At 36.7% G+C, this 25449-nt stretch overlaps 1 protein-coding gene and 1 pseudogene across 2 annotated transcripts; both read right to left on the reverse strand.

The window, feature by feature from the left end:
• Positions 1-18581: 18581 nt before the first annotated feature.
• LOC107598906 (nuclear transcription factor Y subunit beta-like) lies at positions 18582-21253 on the reverse strand. 2 transcript variants are annotated; one of them, XM_016290345.1, is made up of 5 exons: positions 21166-21253; positions 19961-20057; positions 19292-19425; positions 18864-19061; positions 18582-18702 (listed from the first exon to the last, which is right to left on the reverse strand). In XM_016290345.1, exons 2-5 carry the CDS (start codon positions 20055-20057, stop codon positions 18616-18618), a joined length of 516 nt encoding a protein of 171 aa, XP_016145831.1. In that variant the 5' UTR covers positions 21166-21253; the 3' UTR covers positions 18582-18615. The 2 variants fall into 2 exon arrangements, with proteins under 2 accessions (XP_016145831.1, XP_016145832.1); XM_016290346.1 differs by having other exon boundaries at positions 21162-21252.
• A 1884-nt stretch (positions 21254-23137) lies between these two features.
• Positions 23138-25289, reverse strand: LOC107598869 (solute carrier family 41 member 2-like; annotated as a pseudogene).
• Between the last annotated feature and the right edge of the window lie 160 nt (positions 25290-25449).

Consider the following 25449-nt stretch of genomic DNA (forward strand, 5'->3'; position numbering starts at 1 on the left):
GGTTGAGTGAGTGCATCAGACGAGACGACGAAGAAGAAGAGCTGCTGCAGAGTTAGTGCATCAGAGAAAACGAAGAAGAAGAGCTGCTGTAGCGTCACATTTTCGGCATGTTTAGAACAATTCTTATAAGTACAGCACGACGTAGCAGGGTGCCGCGGACAGACGCCGAACGGCGCCGCCGGTGTGCCTACACTCATAGAAAATAAAGTATTTGAATTTTAAAGATGTGGCGCGACGTGACACTGCACTTCTCATCCGGTGCGCGACCGCCTGAAACGCAGTTTTTTTCACCTTCGTGCCCAAACGTCTTTGTTTGGGCTTCCGAAAGCAGATGATGTCAGGAAACAGTAGTTGCAATTTATTTTTTAACTCTGTTGCTGAGCATTATAACCCCAATTTGCTATTGTGTGCTGTGCATTTTACTGAGGACAGCTTCCACAACATGAGGGAGTACAGTGCCGGATTCACCCAACAGTTTTTGTTGAAAGACGGAGCAAGGGATTGAAACACCATCTAAGCTGTTCGCCAATCACAACGCACTGGGGCAGCGAACCAATCACAACACATTTAGTTTTTCGGAAGGCAGACCTTCATCAAAGCCGGAACTAATCGAGCCGTTTGTTCCAGGCTGGGGAGAAAGGTATTTTAATAATGTAAATTATGTGAAAAATAATGTGTTTTTCGAACCACCAAGCATGAGAGCATTTTCTAGTACACCCCCAAAACAAAATCAAGACTTTGTAAAAGAGCATAATAGGACCCCTTTAAAAGGCCTCCTGTCATATGATCAGTTTTGCCATGACTTCTACAGTTTCAGAGCTGGAGCTTTGTTTACTTTATTTAGTTGACAGGGACATTGTACATTCATAAAACATTCCTGTAAATGTACCAGAATTAGCCAAAGGCTATTTTACATCCGTAGTCCCTGGACAAGATGTTACAATTGGATGTTTAACCCAACCTTCTGTGCAGTAATCCAACTGCTGGGTCAAAACAACCCAATCGCTGAGTTTGTCCATATTTTACCCAGCGCTGGGTTGTATTTAACCCAGCATTTTTTAGAGTGTATTCTATTAAAAAACAATGGGATCAAATTAAGACAATGCAAACAAAGCTTTAAGTTTCAATGATTCTAAATCACTAGTTAATGCTTGCAACTCAAGATTAAACTTATTGTATTCAACTATTTCTCTTAACAATTTCATTATTTGCCTCTTCAAAGTTTCCTGTTTTCGCGTCAACTTTACACTCTAAAAAATGCTGGGTTAAATACAACCCAGTGCTGGGTAAAATAGGGACAACCCCAGCTATTGGGCTGTTTTGACCCATCGGTTGGGTTAAATGTTTAACCCAACCTTCTGGGTAGTAACCCAAACGCTGGGTCAAAACAACCCAATTGCTGGGTTTGTCCCTATTTTACCCAGCACTGGGTTGTATTTAACCCAACATTTTTTAGAGTGTATTATAGTTCTCATCTTAAAATTCATGTTCTGCTGATATTCCAGGTCTCTTCTTTGTCCGGCGCCGCCACTCCACTTTCGCTTGCTTTTTGACTTTGGCTTTCTTCCACCTGCAATCCTTTAATGATGAGATCACCAAAATCAATATTTATTTTACTTGATTCATGATCACCATTTCCAATAGAAAATAGATCCCGAAATTGCGTATAAACATTTCCAGTAGAGAATTGATCAGGAAATGGCATATTCATAGGCCTATCGATCTCGATCGAAGTCAAGGCAGTAAGCAAACATCTCAATATAAGAAATCCTATTAAAAACTGTTAACACGTGATGGAAATTGTTATATTTTTCTTTATTCTCTATATTCCATGCATGTTCTCTTTGCACAGGCTTCAGTTTTTTCTCTGTGCATGCAGCTAAAACGTCTGTCAGCGTTCCTCGAACAGTGTAATGGCTGATCTGAGATTTATTAATATAAGAAAACATATAGAAACAGTAAAAACATAATCAACTGGTTCAGACTGTCAATGTTCTGCAGGAGACTGAAAAATCTGGATTCTGATAGACACAGAATTGTATGAAACCAACCACGCTATGAAAATGCTATGATACAGTTGAACAAAATATTGTTAAAAATAAACACCAAAAACAGATTTGACAGCCATTCTGGAATATAGAGAGGCTGTAGAATAAGATGAAACTCAGAAGAATGCAGAAGATGCAAGAACAAACATATTCCATATTGAAGGAAGGGAGATAAATCATTCTGACAAAAATGATTGACAGGATACAAGTACAAGTCACAGAGGGCTGGAATAAAATATGATTGACAGATAAATACAATTTTGACAAAATTCAAGCGCTGCTTTGATATATCACTGAATTTGCTTCATTATCATTATCTCCTCACTGTCAGAAGAGACTTATGAGGCTGCAGAAACCCCCCGCTCCTCTTCTGAGTCAGGACACAAACAAAAGTGTTAAAGTGTGAACCGCCCCATCAGACAGTCTGGCTAAGCAGCGGCAGGAAGTTGCCCTGGAGGTGTGATGTCATACATACTGTGTCTTTGTCATGTGGCTGCTCTCAGCAGGATGAGAGACGGCACTCGCTGTCAGGCATCCCATTCAAGGTTCTTTTAGATTGGATTATTGTATTCATTGATTAATGAATCTTCTTTTTCTTCTTGCATCTTTTCTATGATCTTTAAAAAAAAAAATCCATTCTGAACCAGTGCTTTTTAAGTATCTATACTATTAATTAATATTTGAATTTCATTTAATTAAGATTTTATTTTATTTGAAGTAACAACGTTTTTTTATGGTTTTAGTTTTTGTTAAATATAATAACCCTGCTCCAAACTATTATGAATGGCCTGCAGAGGAGTGCTGAAAATGTTAAATAGAAAAGACTTTATTAGGGAGGAGAGTCAGGCTGTATTTGTATGTTGGCTTTTTAGTTATAAAATAGATTACAAATATTCAAGAAGTCCCATATAATACCTAATTAGATCATATAAGATTTTATTTTATTAAATAAAATGAAATCATTTAAAATCTATCTTATATATTGCACAATTTTTATGTAATCCGAATAATAATTTTCTTTTTCCAGCTATTACCACCATAATATCCAGTTAAATATACACTAAATCCTTTGTACTACTAAACCGGATATTTTTCTGTCATTAGATTCTTCTGTCATTTATCATTATTTCACTGACCATAAACAAACACTCATTTATAATGTTAAAAAAATATTAAAATATGATATTGGAGAAAAGATGACACAACTAGGGACAAATCTTTTTAAAATGCCCCTATTATGCCATTTTTACGGTTCCTAACATTGTTTTGGGAGTCTCCTACAATAGGATTACATGCATGCAAGGTCAAAAAACGCTTTAGTTTTCTCAAAATATGCATTCAATATCACCTCATTTTCCAGCAATTCTCAAACGATTCGTTCGAAGCAGTTCAAAGATTCAGTCTCTCAAAACCCCTCCTTTCCGTGAGCCTACTCTGCTCTGATTGGTCAGATGGCCGAGTCTGTTGTGATTGGTCTACGGCGTACAGCGCGTGTGGGAAACGATACGCCTATTTCAACAGTTCTGTATTTTGAACGCTCTATAGAAAACAAATAAACTATTCTAATCTATTCTATCTATTCTAATTCTAAACTAAACTAATCTATTATTTATCATACTTACAGGTTGTGATTCAGTGGAGCAGCTGGTCCAAATAAACAGGATACTGATCCATCTTTCAACAGCAAGCGTTTTGTGAATCCCGCGTTGAACCCTGAGATTAGAGAAGCAGTCGTCAGTAGAATGACGTGTTTGTGGGCGGGGCCAAGTTCACGGAGGCCAATGTAGAAGTCGTGGGAAGTCGTGGCCTAATGGTTAGAGAGTCGGACTCATAACCCAAAGGTTGTGGGTTTGAGTCTCGTACCGGCAGGGATTGTAGGTGGGGGGAGTGAATGTACAGCACTCTCTTCCACCTTCAATACCACAACTGAGGTGCCCTTGAGCAAGGCACTGAACCCCCAACTGCTCCCCGGGCGCCGCAGCATAAATGGCTGCCCACTGCTCCGGGTGTGTGTTCACTGCTGTGTGTGTGCACTTTGGATGGGTAAATGCAGAGCACTAATTCCGAGTATGGGTCACCATACTTGGGCACTTCACTTCATCATTAAGAACATAGGCGCGCATTATGCAAATGTGTTACCCCGTGACGTGTAGCCTTCACGGAAGTGGGATTCGAATTACTAACGACTCGTTTCAGCTGTTCAGAGTCGATTCTTTATTTTGGGAGACAATAACTTTATTTATCGTGCACTTTCAGCTTTACAACTTTGCAGATTGTTTACATTCACATACAGCTACATTACACACTGCATGAACGGCAATATTGGAAATGGCATAATAGGGGCACTTTAATAAATTAATTAATGAAGTGTTTTGTTCCTCTTTTCATTTTTAAATGTCACTTTTTATGTGCTCTTGCAACTGATGTCCGTAAGTAGTAACTAGGTCCGGACTATAATATGTCAACATTTTTGATGGATGACCTTTAGCCCCTCCCTTAGGGATTAACCTCTGACCTTTTAATGATCTCCAGATGTGCTATGCCATCTGGTTTTAATATAGATGGATTACCAAGGTTGACCTGTGACCTCTGGCAGGAAATATGAGATTGTTTAAAATGGTCTTTAATGATCTCCAGATGTGCTATGCCATCTGTTATTAATATAGATGGATTACCGAGGTTGACCTGTGACCTCCAGCATGAAATATGAGTTTTGTTTAAATTGGCCATGTCAAAGTTCAGAATTGAAGATTTCAAGTCTGTTTTTGAACTTCATCGTCCGGGACAGCTGTGGACCACATGTGCGAGGTATCGGGTGGCACGCCATCGGGGTTTTTGGTCACTCTACATGGATGTGAGAAAGATATTGGTTTTAAGAACAGTATCAAAATATAAGTAAAAGAATAAACAATTTTAAGAGATCAAAGCATATTGTGTATATCTCTCAAGTTCAAGGTGCTTTATTGGCATGACATTTGTTACAGTATTGCCAAAGCATTTTAGATGTGTAAAATACAGAATATAATTACACCACCAAAGTAAAAAAGGAGACAATAAATAAGAAAATAAATTTGAGAGGGGATCTCTTTACTTTAATATTTTACCCTGGTCAATATGTTGAATGAGGTAAACCATAAGACGTCTGGTGTTTTAAGTCGCAGACGGGGAAAGCCATATGTAATTTAATGTGAGAGAGGAGGATTCCCTGCGTCACTGCGTTTTACATGTTTATTACATTAGCTTATTAAAATTGAACATAAGGCTTCTGTGTGTCTGAAGCTGAGCGGATGTTGGCGAGACGTGGGGCCCCTCTGTGACCTCAGCCGCATGAGAGAGATTCCAGTGATAGTGATATACTTATACCAGTTCCCCAAATGGAGAAAATTAGGAATTGGACTGAAATTGAATCTTTGTAGAAATAAGAAAAGTGAAATCATATAGATCTATGAGACATGTGGACCCTTAAAATGTAAAGTATTACCACAATTAATAAATTCTTTAGTTTTAATATTGTATACTAGGTTTTGACAGTGGAGATATTTTCTATCGCGGGACAAAAATTATTATTATTTATCTCCATCAGCTGAAGCTATTTTTAATGATTGGACTTGTTTGGGCATATATATCTAGTTCAATATGTTTAGTTTAGTTATATCTTAAAACTCACCTATTTGTCTTTTTTTTTGTCAGCATGCGTCATATTGAGCAGGGTAAAACGTTGGTAGAATCTTTTTTAGAAAGAAGAAACTTTTAAAAAAATCTAAACTTTTAAACAGTCTAAAGTTTTAGAACTGGAATAAACCTGATTAATACAAATTATACGTAAGATCAGTGAGAATATTTCTACCATAGGACGGAAGTAGAAGGGAACACTGTTTATTTAAACTTTAAAGCAATATTACACTTATAAAATAAATGTAGCACATTCAAAACGTTCATTTAGAGAAAAGTGAATTGACCAACTGAACTTCTGGTCTGTATCTCCTCCCTCACCCCTCCCATCTCTGTGAGGGTCCGAAGCACTCAGACCCTCAGTTTCATAATGGACTATCCATGTTATTTATGTTTTTCTACAGGAGGAAAACGCTTAACAAGAGACTTTGTGCATTGCGTTCATATTCTGCTGTTCTGTGGCCACGGATTTGCGGGTCTTGTCTTTTTCTTGCAGGACCCTGTACGTTACGGTACAAAATTAGTTTTAATCGTTTAATCACCACCACAGCATCTTGTCTCCATTGGCAACACGCACGATTTGTGTCGACTGCAAGTGACGTCGCAGGTATCGGAGAGTGCAAGTGGCGATTGCAAGTGACTTTGTAATTTAGTTTATTTTTTCTTGTCTTCACCACCTGGCTACTGTTGTCAAATGTTGAGAGATTCAAACAAAAAGTAATCAATAAATAGAACAAAATAAAAAATAAAAAATTCTGCAAGTGACGTCGCTAGCGGAAGTGCAAGTGTCTGAGAGTGCAAGTCTGAGAATGCAAGTCTGAGAGTGCAAGTGCAAGTCTGCAGCCAGACCCTTCTCCTCACATGTGCGTTTTCATTCAAGCACAGTTTACAGCTCCGACGCAACTCCAACACAACAAGTCAGCGGGTATTCAAAGAATGTCTTTTCTCTGTAGCAGCCTTTTGTCCAGACAAGTTGGTGTTTAAACAAACATTTTAAATGAACCGGAATGTTATGGGCAGATTCCTGCTAAAGTCACAAACTCTCTCTTCAAATACTGTTCATGTGTTCAGCAGACAAGTAGTTACATCAGCACATGGTAACTTTCTACATATATTTTTGAGTAGATAACCAATTGTATATTGATAGTATATGATATTTATTTATAATGCTGATAAAGGTCAGTTCAGAAAAGTACGAACATATACAGTGCCGTGAAAAGGTTTTTGCCCCCTTTCTGTTTTTTTTTTGCATATTTGTCACACTTGAAAGATTCAGATCATCAAACAATAATATTACTCGGAGATAATGCAAGTAAATACAAAATGCAGTTTTTAAATGATGATTTTTTATTTATTAAGGGATAAAAGCTGTCCAAACCTACCTGGCCCTACGTGAAAAATTAACTGCCCCCTCCTGTTAAATCTCTGGACTTAAATTTGATTGAGATGCTGTGGCATGATCTTAAACAGTCCATTCATGCTCAAAAACCCTCCAATGTGGCAGAATTAAAACAATTCTGCAAAGACGAGTGGGCCAACATTCCTCCACAGCGACGTGAAAGACTCATTGCCAGTTATCGCAAACACTTGATTGCAGTTGTTGCTGCAAATCGTGGCACAACCAGTTATTAGATTTAGGGGCAATTACTTTTTCACGTAGTGCCAGGCAGGTTTGAACAGCTTTCTTCCCTTAATTAATGAAATCATTATTTCAAAACTGCATTTTGTATTTACTCAGGTTATCTCTGTGTAATATTAAAATTAGTTTGATGATCTGAATCATTCAAGTGTGGCAAATATGCAAAAAATAATAATAAAAAAAATAAAACTGGAAGAGTGCAAAAAGTTTTTCACAGCACCGTACAACAATAAGCACAGAACTAGATCTTAGCGGCTACGGGATATTAAGTGCATGTTCAACCTAGTAATAGGCTAAGATATGGACACATTTATTTAGCCTTTTAAGCAGGAATATGCTTTGAAATAAAATAAACTAAGTACAATTTTCTTTTAAAATTATAAACTAAGATTTGAACAGATACTCTTAAATAAATAAAAAAATCATAAATTAGGTTAAATTTGTAAATAAGTAAAAGATTTTATTTAAAACTTTTAAGATTTCATCTAAACAGTCAATTTTGAAAGATCTTATTTAAACTCTTAAGATTATGCTTTAATAATAACATTTCATATGATCAAGACGTTCACTCTGAAAAAGGTTAGCAGACTAATGGCGCTTTTCCACTGCATGGTACGGAATGGTACGGTTCACTTTTTGGGGGGTACAGTACCTGGTACTTTTTTTAGTACCACCTCGATTGGGGTTCCAAGCGTACCGTACCGTTACCAAAACGTGACGTGTAAACTCTGCTGATCACTGATTGGCCAGAGAGAATAGTCACTATTTGCGAACACTGAACTTGCGACACAAACACATCAGAACCGCTAGATTTAAATCAGCACAGCCAGCGAAGGATCGAACGCAACTGTTTTGAACGAGCGCACCTTTTTTAAAAAACCAAAAAGTGTCTGTTCCCCCTGTTGCGGAAGAACAGATGTTCCTCTCGTTGATAGCAGAGGAGCGGATCCAGCGAGAGCTTGATGGGGCGACGCGGAATGAAACATTTTTTAGGAGTCGCAGCAGTAGAGGCGGCGCAACTATAACGACATGTGAATAATCCCACCCATTCTAAAGCGATACTAAACTGCAGTGGAAACGCGAGCCGAACCGAGCCGTGCCGTACCACGCAGTGGAAAAGCACCATAACTTGACACCAAGCGGCAACCTCCCGCTCTCTCCTGAAGCCAACATGGAAGTGATTTAAACTGTAATTCATCAACTGGCCGCTAGAGCAGCACAGCCAGCGAAGGATCGAACGCAACTGTTTTGAACGAGCGCACCTTTTTTAAAAAACCAAAAAGTGTCTGTTCCCCCTGTTGCGGAAGAACAGATGTTCCTCTCGTTGATAGCAGAGGAGCGGATCCAGCGAGAGCTTGATGGGGCGACGCGGAATGAACCATTTTTTAGGAGTCGCAGCAGTAGAGGCGGCGCAACTATAACGACATGTGAATAATCCCACCCATTCTAAAGCGATACTAAACTGCAGTGGAAACGCGAGCCGAACCGAGCCGTGCCGTACCACGCAGTGGAAAAGCACCATAACTTGACACCAAGCGGCAACCTCCCGCTCTCTCCTGAAGCCAACATGGAAGTGATTTAAACTGTAATTCATCAACTGGCCGCTAGAGGCTGGCTGCAAAAGGGAGTCAATCTCATAAACTCCCCATGTTAAAGTGCCCAAATTTACAGCAGAAAAAAACATGTTTACAGCCTGGTTCAAAAAACGATTTTGGTTTATATAGCTAATTTTGCCCTTCATGACAACTGTGAGGGGGTGAATTTTTTTTATAACTCATCCATTTAAATTATATTAAGCCTTAAAGTTCTGCATAATTAAGGGCGTGGCCATTTGAGTGACAGGTGTGTCACGTCGAGCTAGGTGGGCGTGGTTTCAGCTGCCTGCTCCCGCCTCTTTGCCCATTTTCTATTATCCGTGAGTGACGCGCTGCCAAGATGGCGACGGCCGGCTCCGCCCACTTTGAGCTTCAAAAACGCTCTTCGGAAAACTACGGGTGACGTCACGGACACTACGTCCATGTTTTTATACAGTCTATGCTTGACACATGCACTGTAACTCCGCCCATCTCTGAGTGGGTCTGAAGCATTCATTTCACAATGGTGTAAACTCCCTCCCTGGGAGGATCTGTGAGTTTTGTTTATATTTCAACAAACAGTTTTTGTTTTATTTATTTAATTTATTTTATTTTATTTTATTCATTCACGGAAACATTTCATTCACGGAATAGATGTCATTGTTCACAGAAAATAAGGCGTTTTTATATTGTCATCTAAAACTATAGTAAATGTTTATTTTATACAGTATGTTACATATAATCACATTTTATTATATGTCTGAATAAGCTCTTTTGCACTACAAATCATTTTTTGCACTACAATCACTATTTCTGCACTGTTGTTTACTTTACTGGTTTGCACTCTATCTGCCATATGCCTTGTGCTTTATATATATATTTTTACATTTGACCTTATTTGTATATTTGTATAGTTGTATTTTGTATTTAATCTGTATTTATGTTATCTGTATGCACCCAAGGGTCTGAGAGTAACGCAATTTCAATTCTCTGTGTGTATGTCCTGTACATGTGGAAGAATTGACAATAAAGCAGACTTGACTTGACTTATTTATCACCATCTTCTCTAAAAGAAGAGAATGATTGTATAAGGTCAATAAACTTGAATGAATTTTGAATACATGTTTAAAATGTATGATAAGTGGTTTTCTTTGCTTTAGTAACATGTTTGTTACTATGATATATAATTCTATATTTTATTTATTATCATATTCTTTAACCCTCTGAGGGGTTTTGAGGCCTGAAGAAGTTTTGACATGCCCTCACATTTGTGTTTTTTCAGTATCTTAAAACACATTAATGGCCAAAGTCTGATTATACTGTATTCAGCACAAACTGGGCTACAATAATATGTGAGCAGCATGAATGTACATAATTGTGTATATGCATGGTTAGTGAAAAAAATAACAATTCTGTTTAAAATACTTGTTTAAAATGTTAAATGATAATGATAAATGGTTCGCTTTGCTTTGTTACTATGCTGTCATATATAATTCGATTTTATTTATTGCCACATTCTTTAAAATAGAGATTAATCTCTTTTTAGCTAGTAATGTTTATGTGTGTGCTTGTTTATATGTTTTATCAGAACACAAACTTTAATAAACGACATGGGTATTACACTGATATAACAATGGAAATGTGTTTATGATTACATTTCTTGAGTTGTCATAATTAAGATAGCTTACAAACAATATTCTATCAAAAATGGATGTATATGCAGAAATTTTTGTGTAATGGGTAGGTGTAGTTTGTACAGTAAAAAAAAAATCATTATGCCTATATGGAGTGCCCCACAAACCAGATGTGTATTAATAATTCAAATGATTGACCAAATGATTGAAATTTGTCCCTGAGCATTACAGCTTTTTAAATGATAAATTATGTTAAAATATAAAATATAAAAGTGCAGAAGGTTTACTGTGATGGGTAGGTTTAGGGGATGATACAGTATAAAATTCATTAATAAAATGTAAATATGAATATAAAATGTTAAATATTTGTTTAAAATGTATGATAAATGATTTGCTTTGCTTTAGTAATGTGTTTGATACTACGACATATACAATTATATACTTTATTTATTACCATTTTCTTTAAAATAGAGATAAGTCTCTTTTTTAGCTTGAAATGTTTATGTATGTGTGTGCTTGTTTATATGATCTATCAGAACACAAACTTGTATAATGACATGGGAATACACTGATATAACAATGTAAATGTGGTTTATGACTAAATTTCTTGAGTCCTCATAATTAATATCGCTTAGAGACAATATTTTATTAAAAATGGAAGTATGCAGGATTTTTTTGTGTGAAGGGTAGGTGTACAGTTTGTACAGTAAAAAACGTCTATGGAGTGTCCCCACAAAGCAGGCGTGCGTGTGTGTGTGTGTGTGTGGGGTTCCCTTGTTGTGTAGCAATACTTCAAATAATTGACTTGAGCAAAATTTGTCCTCATGAGCCATAAGCCATTAATTCATAAAATATACCGAATGATGTTTATGAAAATATAGAAATACAGAAAGTTAACTGTGATGGGTAAGTTTAGGGGGGTGATACATTATAAAATTAAATAATATAATGTAAATATGAATATAAAATTTTCTAAATATAATGTAGAACTTAAATTTTCTGTGAAACTGCTTTTGCAAGAATTTGTTTTGTGAAAAAGTTATACAAATTGTAGGATCTCTGTCTCGAACAGACCCAAATAACTATGGAATCTTTACATTCCAAAGGAAAACCAAAAGCTCTCCTACTCAGCCATCTGCGGTCGTAAAACTGATCAATGGTTAACCGAGGCGCCCAATTGTCTCGAGCAGTTCTTGTCCCACTCTGCTCATCTTCTCAAGAGACATCTAAAGCAGTGATAGACTCAATCCAATCAAAAGAAGAAGAAAACCCCTTTTGTTTTAGAGTCATGTCAGCCACAAATGGTTGATTGTCCCCTGGTGACCAAGCTTCATGTACGACAGGAAGGGAATGATTTAGCAAACAAGCTCCAGGCCTGCAAAAACAACGGATCTAAAGAAGAGTTACAATCAACCTCTGTCTTATTGCAAACTCAGACTCTCTCAGATGAACTTCAAGGCTCCTCCATAACCAAGCAACGCCTATTCACCCCGAGGGCTCTCCCAAAAAAACGTCATCGACAGATCGGCAACCAATCAGAGGCTCCGGGGTTCTCTGGGACCAGCCAACGAGGAAAACCCCTCTCAGCTCTCAACTCAAAGGCAAGTAAAACAAGGTCTCCTTACTAGCTGGAAAACTGGTGCTGAATTGATCTTAAAGTCCCCCTGTAGTCAAATATTTTATCCCTTAAAACGTATCTTTGATCATCAAAATGACATATTTAAATGTTTTTTCTTGTGAAAATTATTTTCTCATGCCTTAAAATAGCTTGAATGTAACTCAACACCCTTGCCTCATTTACTATACGCTGATCTATGAATATGCAAATTAGTCCCGCCTCCACTCAGTCACAGCAGCCAGCGCCTCCTGATCCACTGAACTGTAGTAAACGCAAAACAATGGCACACATTTTTTGCTCCGATTTATTTTTGGTTTTGTGCTGGTATTGGTATATTTTGCATGTTAGTGATAGGAATCGATCCCTTGACGTGATTGGTTATTGGTTTGTGACGTAGCAAACCGAGGGCTGTTTCAAACCGCATTTCTGGGACTGCCTTTGGAAAACTACAGTTTTAAGGAGAAAATACACAGCAATGGTGTTGATTAATATTAGATTGGCACATGGTTTGTCTAAAAGCATATTAAAAACACCACAGACAAATTAACAACATAAAAAACTAGATTTTCACTACAGGGGGACTTTAAGCAACTAAAGATAAGCCAAATCTCTGCTTTTGTGATTTTCTTGGTGCGATTTAAGAACGAATAACTTACTTGACTTTTGGCACTTCCTCAGAACTCCGTTACCTCTCATCCTTCGAACTGTATGTGTGTGTGTTTTCATTAGTAGTACCATGTAATCTATAGAGTAGTTCAAATAAATTCATGTTTCATTATAATAGAGTAGCTCAAATAAATTCATGTTCCATTATAAAGAATCATTGTCTTGTGTTGTGTAATTTAAAGTTAAAACTTTGCCCAGATCTTGTTACCTTGCTCATAGTTAACACAAATACCAATCTTGTATTATTATCGTTGGCCACGGAGTAGTACAAACAGAATTGGTAAGATACACTAAATTCTACTAGATGCTGGACGAATAGTTGATGAAGTGTAAGCTATACATTTTGAATCAGTTTAATCAGGTTGACTTTGAATCTTCAGATTCGAATTCCCCTCTCAAAAGAGTTCCTTACAAAATAAACGTGAATTGAATTGAATAATGTCTATGGAAAGCCTCCATAAAACATGGACATCTGACATGTCCAGACATGTCGGGACCCCAATAGCCCTTATCGTTTGGCCTGTTAAAATATTTTTTCCCCCTTTACTTATTTTGACGTCGCGATTTGCTATCATTACAATCGACCAATAACTTTTTCTTCCATGACAAACTCTTTTTCCCACTCCTGGAAAAATGTACGACATTTTTATATTTTTAGTGATGCCTAAAACTGGTGTAAATGTTTTGCTTTGTTTTATATCATGTGTGATCACAATTTATTTATTAACAAGATTCGGCCGATTGAATGCGTGTGTGTGAGAAAGAGAGAGAGAGACTCTTAAAATTGGTCTCTTAAATTCCTTTACTTTTTAATATTGTTTGTTCATCATTACAACCTTCTTTTCCCCACATCTCCCATAGAGAGAAAGAGAGAGAGAGAGAGAGAGAGAGCGACAGAGAGAAAGAGAGAGAGACAGAGGAGCTTTTCCAACCTAAACTAAGCACAATTTCTGTAAACCTATTATTCGAAGAATGGTCATCCTTGCACGAGGAAAACTTTTTCTCTCAGAAAAATGTAAGGGCATTTTTATCCATTTCTTTATTTATTGATTTATTTTCAATTTCATTATTAGGTGTGTTATTTAAATCCTTTTTTATAATGCTGAGAACCGTTTTATACAGTCATCATATTATATGTGTGTACACGCACGCACATATTGTGATATGTTCCCATGATCTGTTAAAATTGTTTATTTATTTTGATATTGTCCATCATTACATCCTTCTTTTTCTCACATCTCCCATAGAGAAAGAGAGAGTGACCCAAAATGAAACCGGACACCTCCCGGACATGTGGACCGCAGATGGGTAAACCCCTGATGTGCGAGTTCACAACGGACCATAAAAGTTCAAAAACATTACACAAAATTAATTTATGACTCGTCACCGGACAAAATATTTCTCTCACGGAGGTCACAGGTCGACATCGGAATTCCACATATGCAGATTTCCACATCTGGATATCATTAATAGGTCACGGGGTCAGCAGGACGAGGGTGGTCTCAAGGTCGCGACATGGGTGGGCCATGTGGTGGGGGAGGGGTAAGGTCAAAAGTCTAAGTGGGGGAGGGGAAAGTATTTTACTCTGACTTGGAAACTTTGACAGGTGAGGTTGACGCTTTGAATTTACAAAAAAGCCTCAGAGCAATCTGTAAGTAAAAACCGTTTAAGGGAGCAACTGACATCCTGTTGAGGCGAGAAGAAAGCAGGTGTCTCTTGCTGCGGTTAGCAAAAGGTATAGAATTAAAGATGCTGTCATGTATAGCTCTTGCTTTGCAAGTTTTCTGCAAAAGTAAGGGGGTGTTAAGCAAATAAGGACATTTTTGTGCTGAGGGGAAAACTTTGTAACCAGGAAGAATATAGATTGTGAAGCTTGTAACAGAACGAGGCCGAACATTAGCAAACCGAGGGCTGTTTCAAACCGCATTTCTGGGACTGCCTTTGGAAAACTACAGTTTTAAGGAGAAAATACACAGCAATGGTGTTGATTAATATTAGATTGGCACATGGTTTGTCTAAAAGCATATTAAAAACACCACAGACAAATTAACAACATAAAAAACTAGATTTTCACTACAGGGGGACTTTAAGCAACTAAAGATAAGCCAAATCTCTGCTTTTGTGATTTTCTTGGTGCGATTTAAGAACGAATAACTTACTTGACTTTTGGCACTTCCTCAGAACTCCGTTACCTCTCATCCTTCGAACTGTATGTGTGTGTGTGTGTGTGTGTGTGCGTTTTCATTAGTTTAGTACCATGTAATCTATAGAGTAGCTCAAATAAATTCATGTTCCATTATAAAGAATCATTGTCTTGTGTTGTGTAATTTAAAGTTAAAACTTTGCCCAGATCTTGTTACCTTGCTCATAGTTAACACAAATACCAATCTTGTATTATTATCGTTGGCCACGGAGTAGTACAAACAGAATTGGTAAGATACACTAAATTCTACTAGATGCTGGACGAATAGTTGATGAAGTGTAAGCTATACATTTTGAATCAGTTTAATCAGGTTGACTTTGAATCTTCAGATTCGAATTCCCCTCTCAAAAGAGTTCCTTACAAAATAAACGTGAATTGAATTGAATAATGTCTATGGAAAGCCTCCATAAAACATGGACATCTGACATGTCCAGACATGTCGGGACCCCAATAGCCCTTATCGTTTGGCCTGTTAAAATATTTTTTCCCCCTTTACTTATTTTGACGTCGCGATTTGCTATCATTACAATCGACCAATAACTTTTTCTTCCATGACAAACTCTTTTTCCCACTCCTGGAAAAATGTACGACATTTTTATATTTTTAGTGATGCCTAAAACTGGTGTAAATGTTTTGCTTTGTTTTATATCATGTGTGATCACAATTTATTTATTAACAAGATTCGGCCGATTGAATGCGTGTGTGTGAGAAAGAGAGAGAGAGACTCTTAAAATTGGTCTCTTAAATTCCTTTACTTTTTAATATTGTTTGTTCATCATTACAACCTTCTTTTCCCCACATCTCCCATAGAGAGAAAGAGAGAGAGAGAGAGAGAGAGAGCGACAGAGAGAAAGAGAGAGAGACAGAGGAGCTTTTCCAACCTAAACTAAGCACAATTTCTGTAAACCTATTATTCGAAGAATGGTCATCCTTGCACGAGGAAAACTTTTTCTCTCAGAAAAATGTAAGGGCATTTTTATCCATTTCTTTATTTATTGATTTATTTTCAATTTCATTATTAGGTGTGTTATTTAAATCCTTTTTTATAATGCTGAGAACCGTTTTATACAGTCATCATATTATATGTGTGTACACGCACGCACATATTGTGATATGTTCCCATGATCTGTTAAAATTGTTTATTTATTTTGATATTGTCCATCATTACATCCTTCTTTTTCTCACATCTCCCATAGAGAAAGAGAGAGTGACCCAAAATGAAACCGGACACCTCCCGGACATGTGGACCGCAGATGGGTAAACCCCTGATGTGCGAGTTCACAACGGACCATAAAAGTTCAAAAACATTACACAAAATTAATTTATGACTCGTCACCGGACAAAATATTTCTCTCACGGAGGTCACAGGTCGACATCGGAATTCCACATATGCAGATTTCCACATCTGGATATCATTAATAGGTCACGGGGTCAGCAGGACGAGGGTGGTCTCAAGGTCGCGACATGGGTGGGCCATGTGGTGGGGGAGGGGTAAGGTCAAAAGTCTAAGTGGGGGAGGGGAAAGTATTTTACTCTGACTTGGAAACTTTGACAGGTGAGGTTGACGCTTTGAATTTACAAAAAAGCCTCAGAGCAATCTGTAAGTAAAAACCGTTTAAGGGAGCAACTGACATCCTGTTGAGGCGAGAAGAAAGCAGGTGTCTCTTGCTGCGGTTAGCAAAAGGTATAGAATTAAAGATGCTGTCATGTATAGCTCTTGCTTTGCAAGTTTTCTGCAAAAGTAAGGGGGTGTTAAGCAAATAAGGACATTTTTGTGCTGAGGGGAAAACTTTGTAACCAGGAAGAATATAGATTGTGAAGCTTGTAACAGAACGAGGCCGAACATCGCGGTAGAGATTTCTCGTTTGTTATGTTGATGATTATTATTTTGAATTTGTTTATTAAAGCGAAGCCATTTCATGTGGTGATGCGTTAAACCTCTCTAAACAAGTCTCGGAGTAATTTATTTTCTTCATAACCTATTATCTGAACGTGAAAAATACTCACATGGAGCTTCAAGAGCCGGTTTCTAAGCGCTTTCAATCTCAAGGTGAGGACAAATCTTTTGATTTGCAATTGTATTTTGGATTGTTGAGATGTGTGTTGGAGTACTTATTTAGGGGGACTATATTAGTACAACTAATATATATATATATATATATATATATATATATATATATATACACAACCATTCGTTCTGGTTCTCAAATCTGATTGGTTGAGAACCGTGAGATATTGTACTGGTATCGCTACAGGAACGCCCTTTCACAATTTTGTATCACTCCGCGTGTTCTAGCCGGGTCTATGTTTTTTTTATTATTCACTGAGCTAATTATAGAATACGTTAGTAAATATAGGAAGAAACGTCTAGCTTCGCGGTCTCTCTCTCTCTCATTTGGATGCTCGTCTTGCCGCATTGTTTCTCTTATAACCTCATTATTTCTCACTAATAACTGAAGCAGCACATGCCCTTGATACGAATTCTAAATGTGACGTTTGTTTAACTGTCAACTTGAGCGTTGAATCTGTGGCGGAAGGAAGTAGTTCCGCACAAAAGAGGGTTTTATTAGGCACTCCGTTGTTTCTTGTTTAATTACACACATTCCGTCGAACTGTTGTATAAACGCAGTATCGCTCTCGTACTCGAGTGATATTGCTCATATATATATATATATATATATATATAATTTATAATTAAATAGAAATTATAAAAAAAATACTATGTAACACCTTATGGACTTTTGTGTTTGTTTTCATTTCATCCCTCGTGTTCTTTGACTTAGTTTCTGCCTCTCCTTGATTGTGTCATTATGTTCAGGTGTTTCTTGTCAATTATCCTCATTTACGTTCCCCATATAAGTTGCATTCTGTTCAGAGTTTGCTTGTCCGGTCTCGTGAATGGAAACATCTAAATTACCCTGGTGTGTGTGTGTTTGCTGTTACCCTGCTGTGGATTACCCTTCTGTGGATTATTAAAGACTGTTTATTGTATCTTCTTCGTTTACGTGCGTCTCTACCACACCGTGACAGTGTATACACAGCCTAATTATTTCAATTATTTAATAAAAATAAATAAATTACATCATAATAAATATTGATATTTTCTACAAATAAATGTCATGTCAAACTGCATATTTATTTAAATATTTTTTACAATATGTTTGATAAATTTGCTGTTCATTTATTACCATTAATAAAACTGTAAATGGATAATAAAAATTCAGATATTTTCATATAAATATCAGACATTCATTTGAATTAAAGACAAATAACAACACACAGTTCATAAATGAGAAAAGCTGCGTTGGCAACTACCTGAAATAAAATAGATTTGTTAAACTAAAAAACTAAACAAAAAAAACTAAAATGAAATAAAATAAATAAAGTTAATTAATTCAAGCTACATAGAAATAATAAAAGACAAAAAAAAAGAATTACAGAAATTTTAAATATAAGAAAAAAATATTAAAATACTACAGTAGTATATAAACAATAATTAATAATAAATTAAACTAGAGTTTGGCTGTAACTACCAGTAACGTACCCATCTGTACTAATAATTTACTTACTGAAAGTCTCGTCGGTCAGCTCCTCTCCCATGCCTTCGGTTACTGTTACGGTGTTTATGCCTTTCTCTCCTTTCATGGCCTGAGAACAATCATACAAATGTCATGTAAATGAAAAGAGCACAACCAGTCAAGAACAGGAAACCACATCTGACAGCTGTGCAATGTGTGACTGCTTATTACACCAGACATGCCTTTTTACTTCAATGATGTTTGATGATGGCATTAAAATGTCAACGCTACCTCTCTGAACTTCTGCAGGTAGAGCTTCAGAGGCTCCACATACATGTCGAAACCCAGCGTGGACATTGCGAACAGGATGTCTTCGCCGTTTATCGTCTTGCGTTTCTCCTGATGGCATCTCTCGCTGGCTTCTGAAGTGATGAAGCTGATGAACTCGCTCACACACTCCTGCACACACTCCTTGGCATCCTTTGCTATCTGAGGTGATGGAGAGAGAGGTTTCTTTTGAATAGCGTGTATAAAACTTGATTACATTTTGTAAGTTTCACTTTCTTTTAGCAAAATAAGTGGTATTTATTAAGAAGCTCTGAACAAATAAATTGAGAGGTGATCAAAGTGCTTCTTTTTATACATAAACCAAATAATACAAAAATTGTTTTATTTTTATATTTCCTTCTCCAAACCAAACTGCCTTAAAAATGACTTACTTTTCCAGTTTGTGGGATGGCATTCTTCATGATTCGAGCTACGTTGGCGATGGGGAGATAGATGTCTTGTTCACGTAGGTTATCTTTGCTTCCATTGCCATCCTCGTGGTCGTCGAGACCCTCATCACCTTCATCTTCACAAAAAATAAATAAACACATAAGAAATGTTTCTTTAGCAGCACAAAAGCATATTAGAATGATTTCTGAAGAATCATGTGAAAGTGAAGACTGGAGTAATGATGCTAAAAATTCAGCTTTGCATCACAGGAAGAAATCACATTTTACAATATAGTCAAATCAAAAAAACAGTCATTTTAAATAGTACTAATATTTTACAATATTACTGTTTTTCTGTATATTTGATCAAATAAATGCAGCCTTGCATTTATTCAGCCTCTTTAAAAACAATTAAACATCTTAATGATTGCAAACTTTTGATCAGAAGAGTAAATATCATTTAATAAGAAATAAATCATTTCGAAAAATATACGATTAAATATTTTTGTATATTCAATTTAAACACTTAAGTCAAATGATGTTTTATAAATGAATTTATTTAAATAATTAACATAATAATTGCATCAGATTTTTTTATAATGTATTAATCAGTTAATTAAATGATAAATAAATCATTCGTAATAATTTAAATATGACTTTAGGGTCACTTACCTTCTGGAGCTTGAGCTAGAACAAAGTGACTACCAGCCATATATTCTCCTGTTATGCCAAGTTGGGAGGCATCTGTAGTTGAACTGTCTCCGTCCATCTGAAAGATACATTTTATTGTATTACAGCTGTAAATTATTGATTGTGTTCCAAAACCAAGTGAGCTGCCTACCTAGACAGCATTTTTGGCCACTGCACTATTATACTTACATAAACGTATGTGGGCACGCAAAATTGAGACAACATTTTATCAACATTGATGTTCAACTAATAAGCCACTAACATGAATTGAACCTTTCTTTTATTCAGTAATAAACGTTCATAATTAGCATCTTTCAGTGAAACAAATTCCCCTCACAGACCATCACAGAATTGATTATATAATAAAAATATAAATAGATAATAAATATTCAGATCTTTTTCATACAAATATTTCAGGCATTCATTTGAGTCAAAGACAAAATAATTACAGTTCATAAATGAGAAGAGCTGCTTTGGCAACTACCTGAAATAAAATAGGTTTGTTAAAGTAGAACATGTTGTTGAAGTAAAAAAAAAACTAAAATTAAATTAAATAAATAAAGTTAATGAATTAATTCAAGCTACATAGAAATATTAAAAGACAAAAAACAACAACAACAAAAAACTAAGTAACGTAACGTTACCCATCTGTACTAATAATTTACTGACTAAAAGTCTCGTCAGCTATAAATATCTTGCCAATTATACATTGAAGGCAGTCAGTGTAGTCTAAATATGATATTTAATAAATAAAAAGCTAATTAAAAATAACATTTTGATACCAGCACACATTTTATTGGCTAAAGAGCTCGCCGGTGCCAGCAATGAACATGGATGGTTACACGCACGAAATAAAAACAAACCACACTTTCCCACTGAATCTTTCTGATAAATTGGTCAAATGAGTTATTATAACTGATGGATGCCTCAAACAGCAGAAGAGGGCAGAGAACAAGGCAGACGAGCTAAAGCAGCCGTGGGTCCGCTGAACTTGATCGTAGTAAACAAAGGAGCCGAGCACGAAGACGAGCTTTTAACAATTATGAGCAACAGCGAGCTGCTTTTCATAAAGCGTGCTTAATTTCTCATTCTCCCCGCCAACTAATAATAAACTCTCGCGCGCGGAGATTTCCATTCGATGTAAGGAAATATGGGTTAGCAATCATTGGCCGGAGCCGCTCACTAGCCTGCGATGAAGCCCTGGTTGGTTCTCGCCTCAGCTCGGCCGTTTGGTTGGACAGAAAATGGCTGCGGGAGAGCCAGTCCCTGCGCAGGACTGAACGGTCCTGGAGGAGGAGTCCACCTCGGACACTAGGTGGCGCTTGAGCCCTTCTGTTTAAAGATAAAAACGAAATGCTGTCGAAATAGCGCCTTCCATTGGTAGTGGAAGCATCCCAGTCTGTGTGACCTGGGGCCAGTTGCATGAAATGTTTAGTTAGCTATCAAAGACTGGTCATCCAGTTACATGAAAGCTTAGATTAGTCAAAGTTGAATGCAAAAATGAGACTGATTTCTTATTGGCTATGCTAGTTGGTCAAACTAGTATTTATGTCTTAATGTAGAGGCTAAGTTAATGCAATTGGCTCCAGATTAGCTCACGTTAGCTTCCCTTAGGGAACGTTATTATGGTTACCAGTTCCAGGAAACATTGAATGGTTACTGTTATTATTGCTAGGGTACATAATTCATGTATGTGGAGATGAGTGAGCTTATGTATCTCGTGGATCATTAGTCCAACAAATCGAACACTGTGGTGTTCATTAGATTATATGAAGGTCACATTAAATGTTTTGGAAATATGTTCCATGTGTCTTCATGGTTTATTTTTGTTCATTTGAATTGTGTGGCGTGTGTACACTAAGATGATATTTGTTTTCCAATCTAAACAAAGATTAAAATATTTTAATATTTAATTCATAAAAGCATTTATTTGTCCCAAAGTTGTGTATTTGCACCAAAACTAATATTTCTATCATTAATAATATGAGACATCTCATGTGTGAAAACAATCACAAATAATTTTATTGTCATTTCTGAACTGTAACACAAACTGTAATTTAAGTGTGTTTGTGTATATATACACTTACATTTACATTTAGTCATTTAGCAGACGCTTTTATCCAAAGCGACTTACAAATGAGGACAATAAAAGCAGCAAAAGAGCAACAATATATAAGTGCAAATGACAAGTCTCGGTTAGCCTAACGCAGTACATGTAGCAAGGTGTATGTATATATATATGTATATAATACACACACACACACACACAAAGAAAAACAAGTGCTAGAGTTAGAGGGTCAAATAAAGGTGGAACAGATGTGTTTTTAGTCGTATATATATATACTGTATATACATACATAAAGGATACTGTATGCAGTCAGTTTCCCAAATGAACATTATTCAGAAATATTTGACCAATGAATGAAATAAAACAGCTGTCTGAGTTTTCCCAGAAAAATGAAAAACAAGAAAAAAATTATTAATGTTGTCCTTTTATAATAGCATGCATATCTCAATGATAAAAGCAAAGGTATCAAAAAGACACATTATTTGTAATAAAAAATGTATTCAACTGTGGATACTAAATATTGTTAACTAGCTGTAAAGCACGGGATCTTTCAGATGATTCCTATGCAAATCATTTGTACAAATCTTCACAAACTGCAATCAGTTTTTCTCTTATATTACCACTGATACATTTTTGAAGTATAATGAATGGATAGTTTTTTTTGTTTACAGCAAAAGATAAAAGTAATAAACTATTTCAGGTGATTTAATAAAATAAAATAAAATCTTATCAATATGTCTCAGACATTATTGTGTTTACTCTCCTTAATACATCCTGAAGATTAATAAATAATCAATAAAAAATCAAATCCACATGCATTGTTAAATTGTATAAGGCTGCTTAATGCAAATATTTGGACATTAAGACCATATGATTAATAGCTTGTCACCACTCAGTGTCACTGAATAAACATTTATGTACAATAAAAACATATATTATCATATTTTTATTAGAACCAATTAGGAAATGCTATTCTATAGCACAAAAGAAAGGATAGGATACTGATCCAGGAAGATGAGTGCAAATCAGACATTTAACATAACATATGGAAACAGACAACAGCAGTTCTTCATTCAAAGAAGATAGTTGTGTGACTTGGAGAAGTGCTATTGTCACATGAGGCAGCATGAACTGCACACAGGGATTTGACTGGCATGTATGGAAAGGTTGATATTTCAAGTAATGTTCATCTGGCTGAACTGTGCAGAGAAATGGCAAACATGTAAACCAGCACATTAGACAGCGGTGACAGATCAGATCTAATCTGTTTAATGAAATTGGACAATGTCATTTTAATGTTTATGTCACCAGTGACATAAGAAGAAAACACAGCGTCAGAAAGCCAGTGCCCAAAAGATCCCCTAGAGCCGTCAGATATGGGATAGAGAAGCTATCAGGATCTCTGCCGCACTTCCACAAGCAGTGAACCATCACATCAGCGATGCCCAGCAGAAGAAACACCTGAATGAAAGAAGATTCAGAATAAAATACCACATCTCTCCTTAATAAGATATGCTAACATCTCTTTCACTTGCCTGTGTGAAAGCAGCTGCCAAATAGAAGAAAACGAAAGCTGCAGTGGGTGGATCCGGGCTGCCTTGTATTAGGTAAATGCTGTAGATGAAGACCAGGTGACCCGACATGGCCAGCGTTGAGCAGCACCTACGCTAATCTTCCATTCGGCCCTGTCAGAAGCAAGGAAGAGTGTTTTTTGTCTTCGATCTGAAACCTTAAACCAGGTCCACTTTCCTGCACAGTTTAGCTCCAACTCATTGATGGAAATCTATTACCTGTGGCGCAAAAGCTGCGGCAGGGGCAGTAACATCCTTTAGCGTTGTCTGGAAGTTCACCCAGTGGACAGTGGAAATGAAGATACGTGGCTATAGGACTAGCCTGGATGGAAACCAGATTACCACCAACACCTTAAAGGGATAGTCCACCCAAAAATGAAAATTCTGTCATACATTTCCAAACCCATAAGACCTTTGTTCATCTTCAGAACACAAATGAAGATATTTTTGATGAAATCTGAGAGCTTTTTGACCCTGCATAGACAGCAACGCAACTGACACGTTCAAGACCCAGAAAGGTAGTAAGGACATCATTAAAATAGTCCATGTGACATCAGTAATTCAATTTATGAAGCTACGAGAATACTTTTTGTGCGCAAAGAAAACAAAAATAACGACTTTATTCAACAATTTCTTCTCTTCTGTGTGAGTCTTCGACACGTCTTCATGAGAGAACCACGTCGCATGCGTGTGCATTCCTCTGCTTGTAAACAAGCCGCAGTGAATCCGTGTTCTACGTCAAAACGCCAGCTCCTGTGTCAGCAGCACCACACACATGCGTTGTGGTACTGACATGGAAGAGAAGAAATAGTTGAATAAAGTCGTTTTTTTGTTTTCTTTGTTCTCGTAGTTTCATAAAATTTCGGTTGAACCCCTGATGTCACATGGACTAATTTAACAATGTCCTTACTACCTTTCTGGGCCTTGAACGAATCAGTTGCATTACTGATGGAGGGTCAGAAAGCTCTCGGATTTCATCAAAAATATCTTCATTTGTGTTCTGAAGATGAACAAAGGTCTTACGAGTTTGGAATGACATGAGGGTGAGTAATTAATGACAGAATTTTCATTTTTGGGTGAACTATCCTTTTTAGGAAAGGTTAAAAAGAAAAGATATGTATAAAATTTTAAATAAACAGTTAGTTGATTGGAACATAATATCAGTTCAGTCTTACCCACCATTTATAGCAGGACTGTAGAGAACAACTCCTTCAAGCTTTGGATTTGCAATGGTACGGTCCAGAATCAGTCCTCCAAGACTGAAGATATGAAACAAAAACCAACATAAGCTGGTTGTACCAATATAATTGGTATAGTTGCACCATCACATGCTAGACTTATACTGATGTACCAAGAGAGAACATTTACCTGCTAATCACCATTGCAGTTATTATTGGCTCCCAGCTGGAAAGCAGCAGTTTTTGGCTTTCAGGGTGCCGAAATGATAGAATTACCCACACCGGCGTCAGACACAGGAAAACAACACACCCCAGGTAGGTAATATAAGGGTAAGGTTCTTCTTAAAGCTCATAAATGCCCATGAACTCATTTGGCACACGTTTCTCATTAGAAAACCGAGGACAGACTAAAATAGGGCTGCACGGTATATGGTTAAGAACGCAGCCTTCAGGCTTTTGCGGTTCAACTGACTGGCATATAATAATGCATTCATTTGTACAATTAGCAGGGAAAAAGTTGTTCCATAACTTGGGTTGTCGCTGTGCTTTATGGCGCCACTGGCATGACAGAGTGAGAACTGCAAGTCAAAAGTCACTGATTTTTGATACATAAGAAAAGACATTCCTTTTTAATAGCAATATTTCTATTTTGAT

This window comes from Sinocyclocheilus grahami, unplaced genomic scaffold (genome assembly GCF_001515645.1).
Source record: "Sinocyclocheilus grahami isolate Dianchi unplaced genomic scaffold, SAMN03320097.WGS_v1.1 scaffold257.1, whole genome shotgun sequence".
Lineage (NCBI taxonomy): Eukaryota > Metazoa > Chordata > Actinopteri > Cypriniformes > Cyprinidae > Sinocyclocheilus > Sinocyclocheilus grahami.

Excerpts from the sequence above, each read along its gene's own strand:
- LOC107598906 (XM_016290345.1), bottom strand. The coding sequence starts at position 20,057 with ATGGACGGAGACAGTTCAACTACAGATGCCTCCCAACTTGGCATAACA. Across the intron at positions 19,426-19,960 it reads TCTAGCTCAAGCTCCAGAAG|ATGAAGGTGATGAGGGTCTC; the intron begins GTAAGTGACCCT and ends TTTTTTGTGAAG. Across the intron at positions 19,062-19,291 it reads CCATCCCACAAACTGGAAAA|ATAGCAAAGGATGCCAAGGA; the intron begins GTAAGTCATTTT and ends CCATCACCTCAG.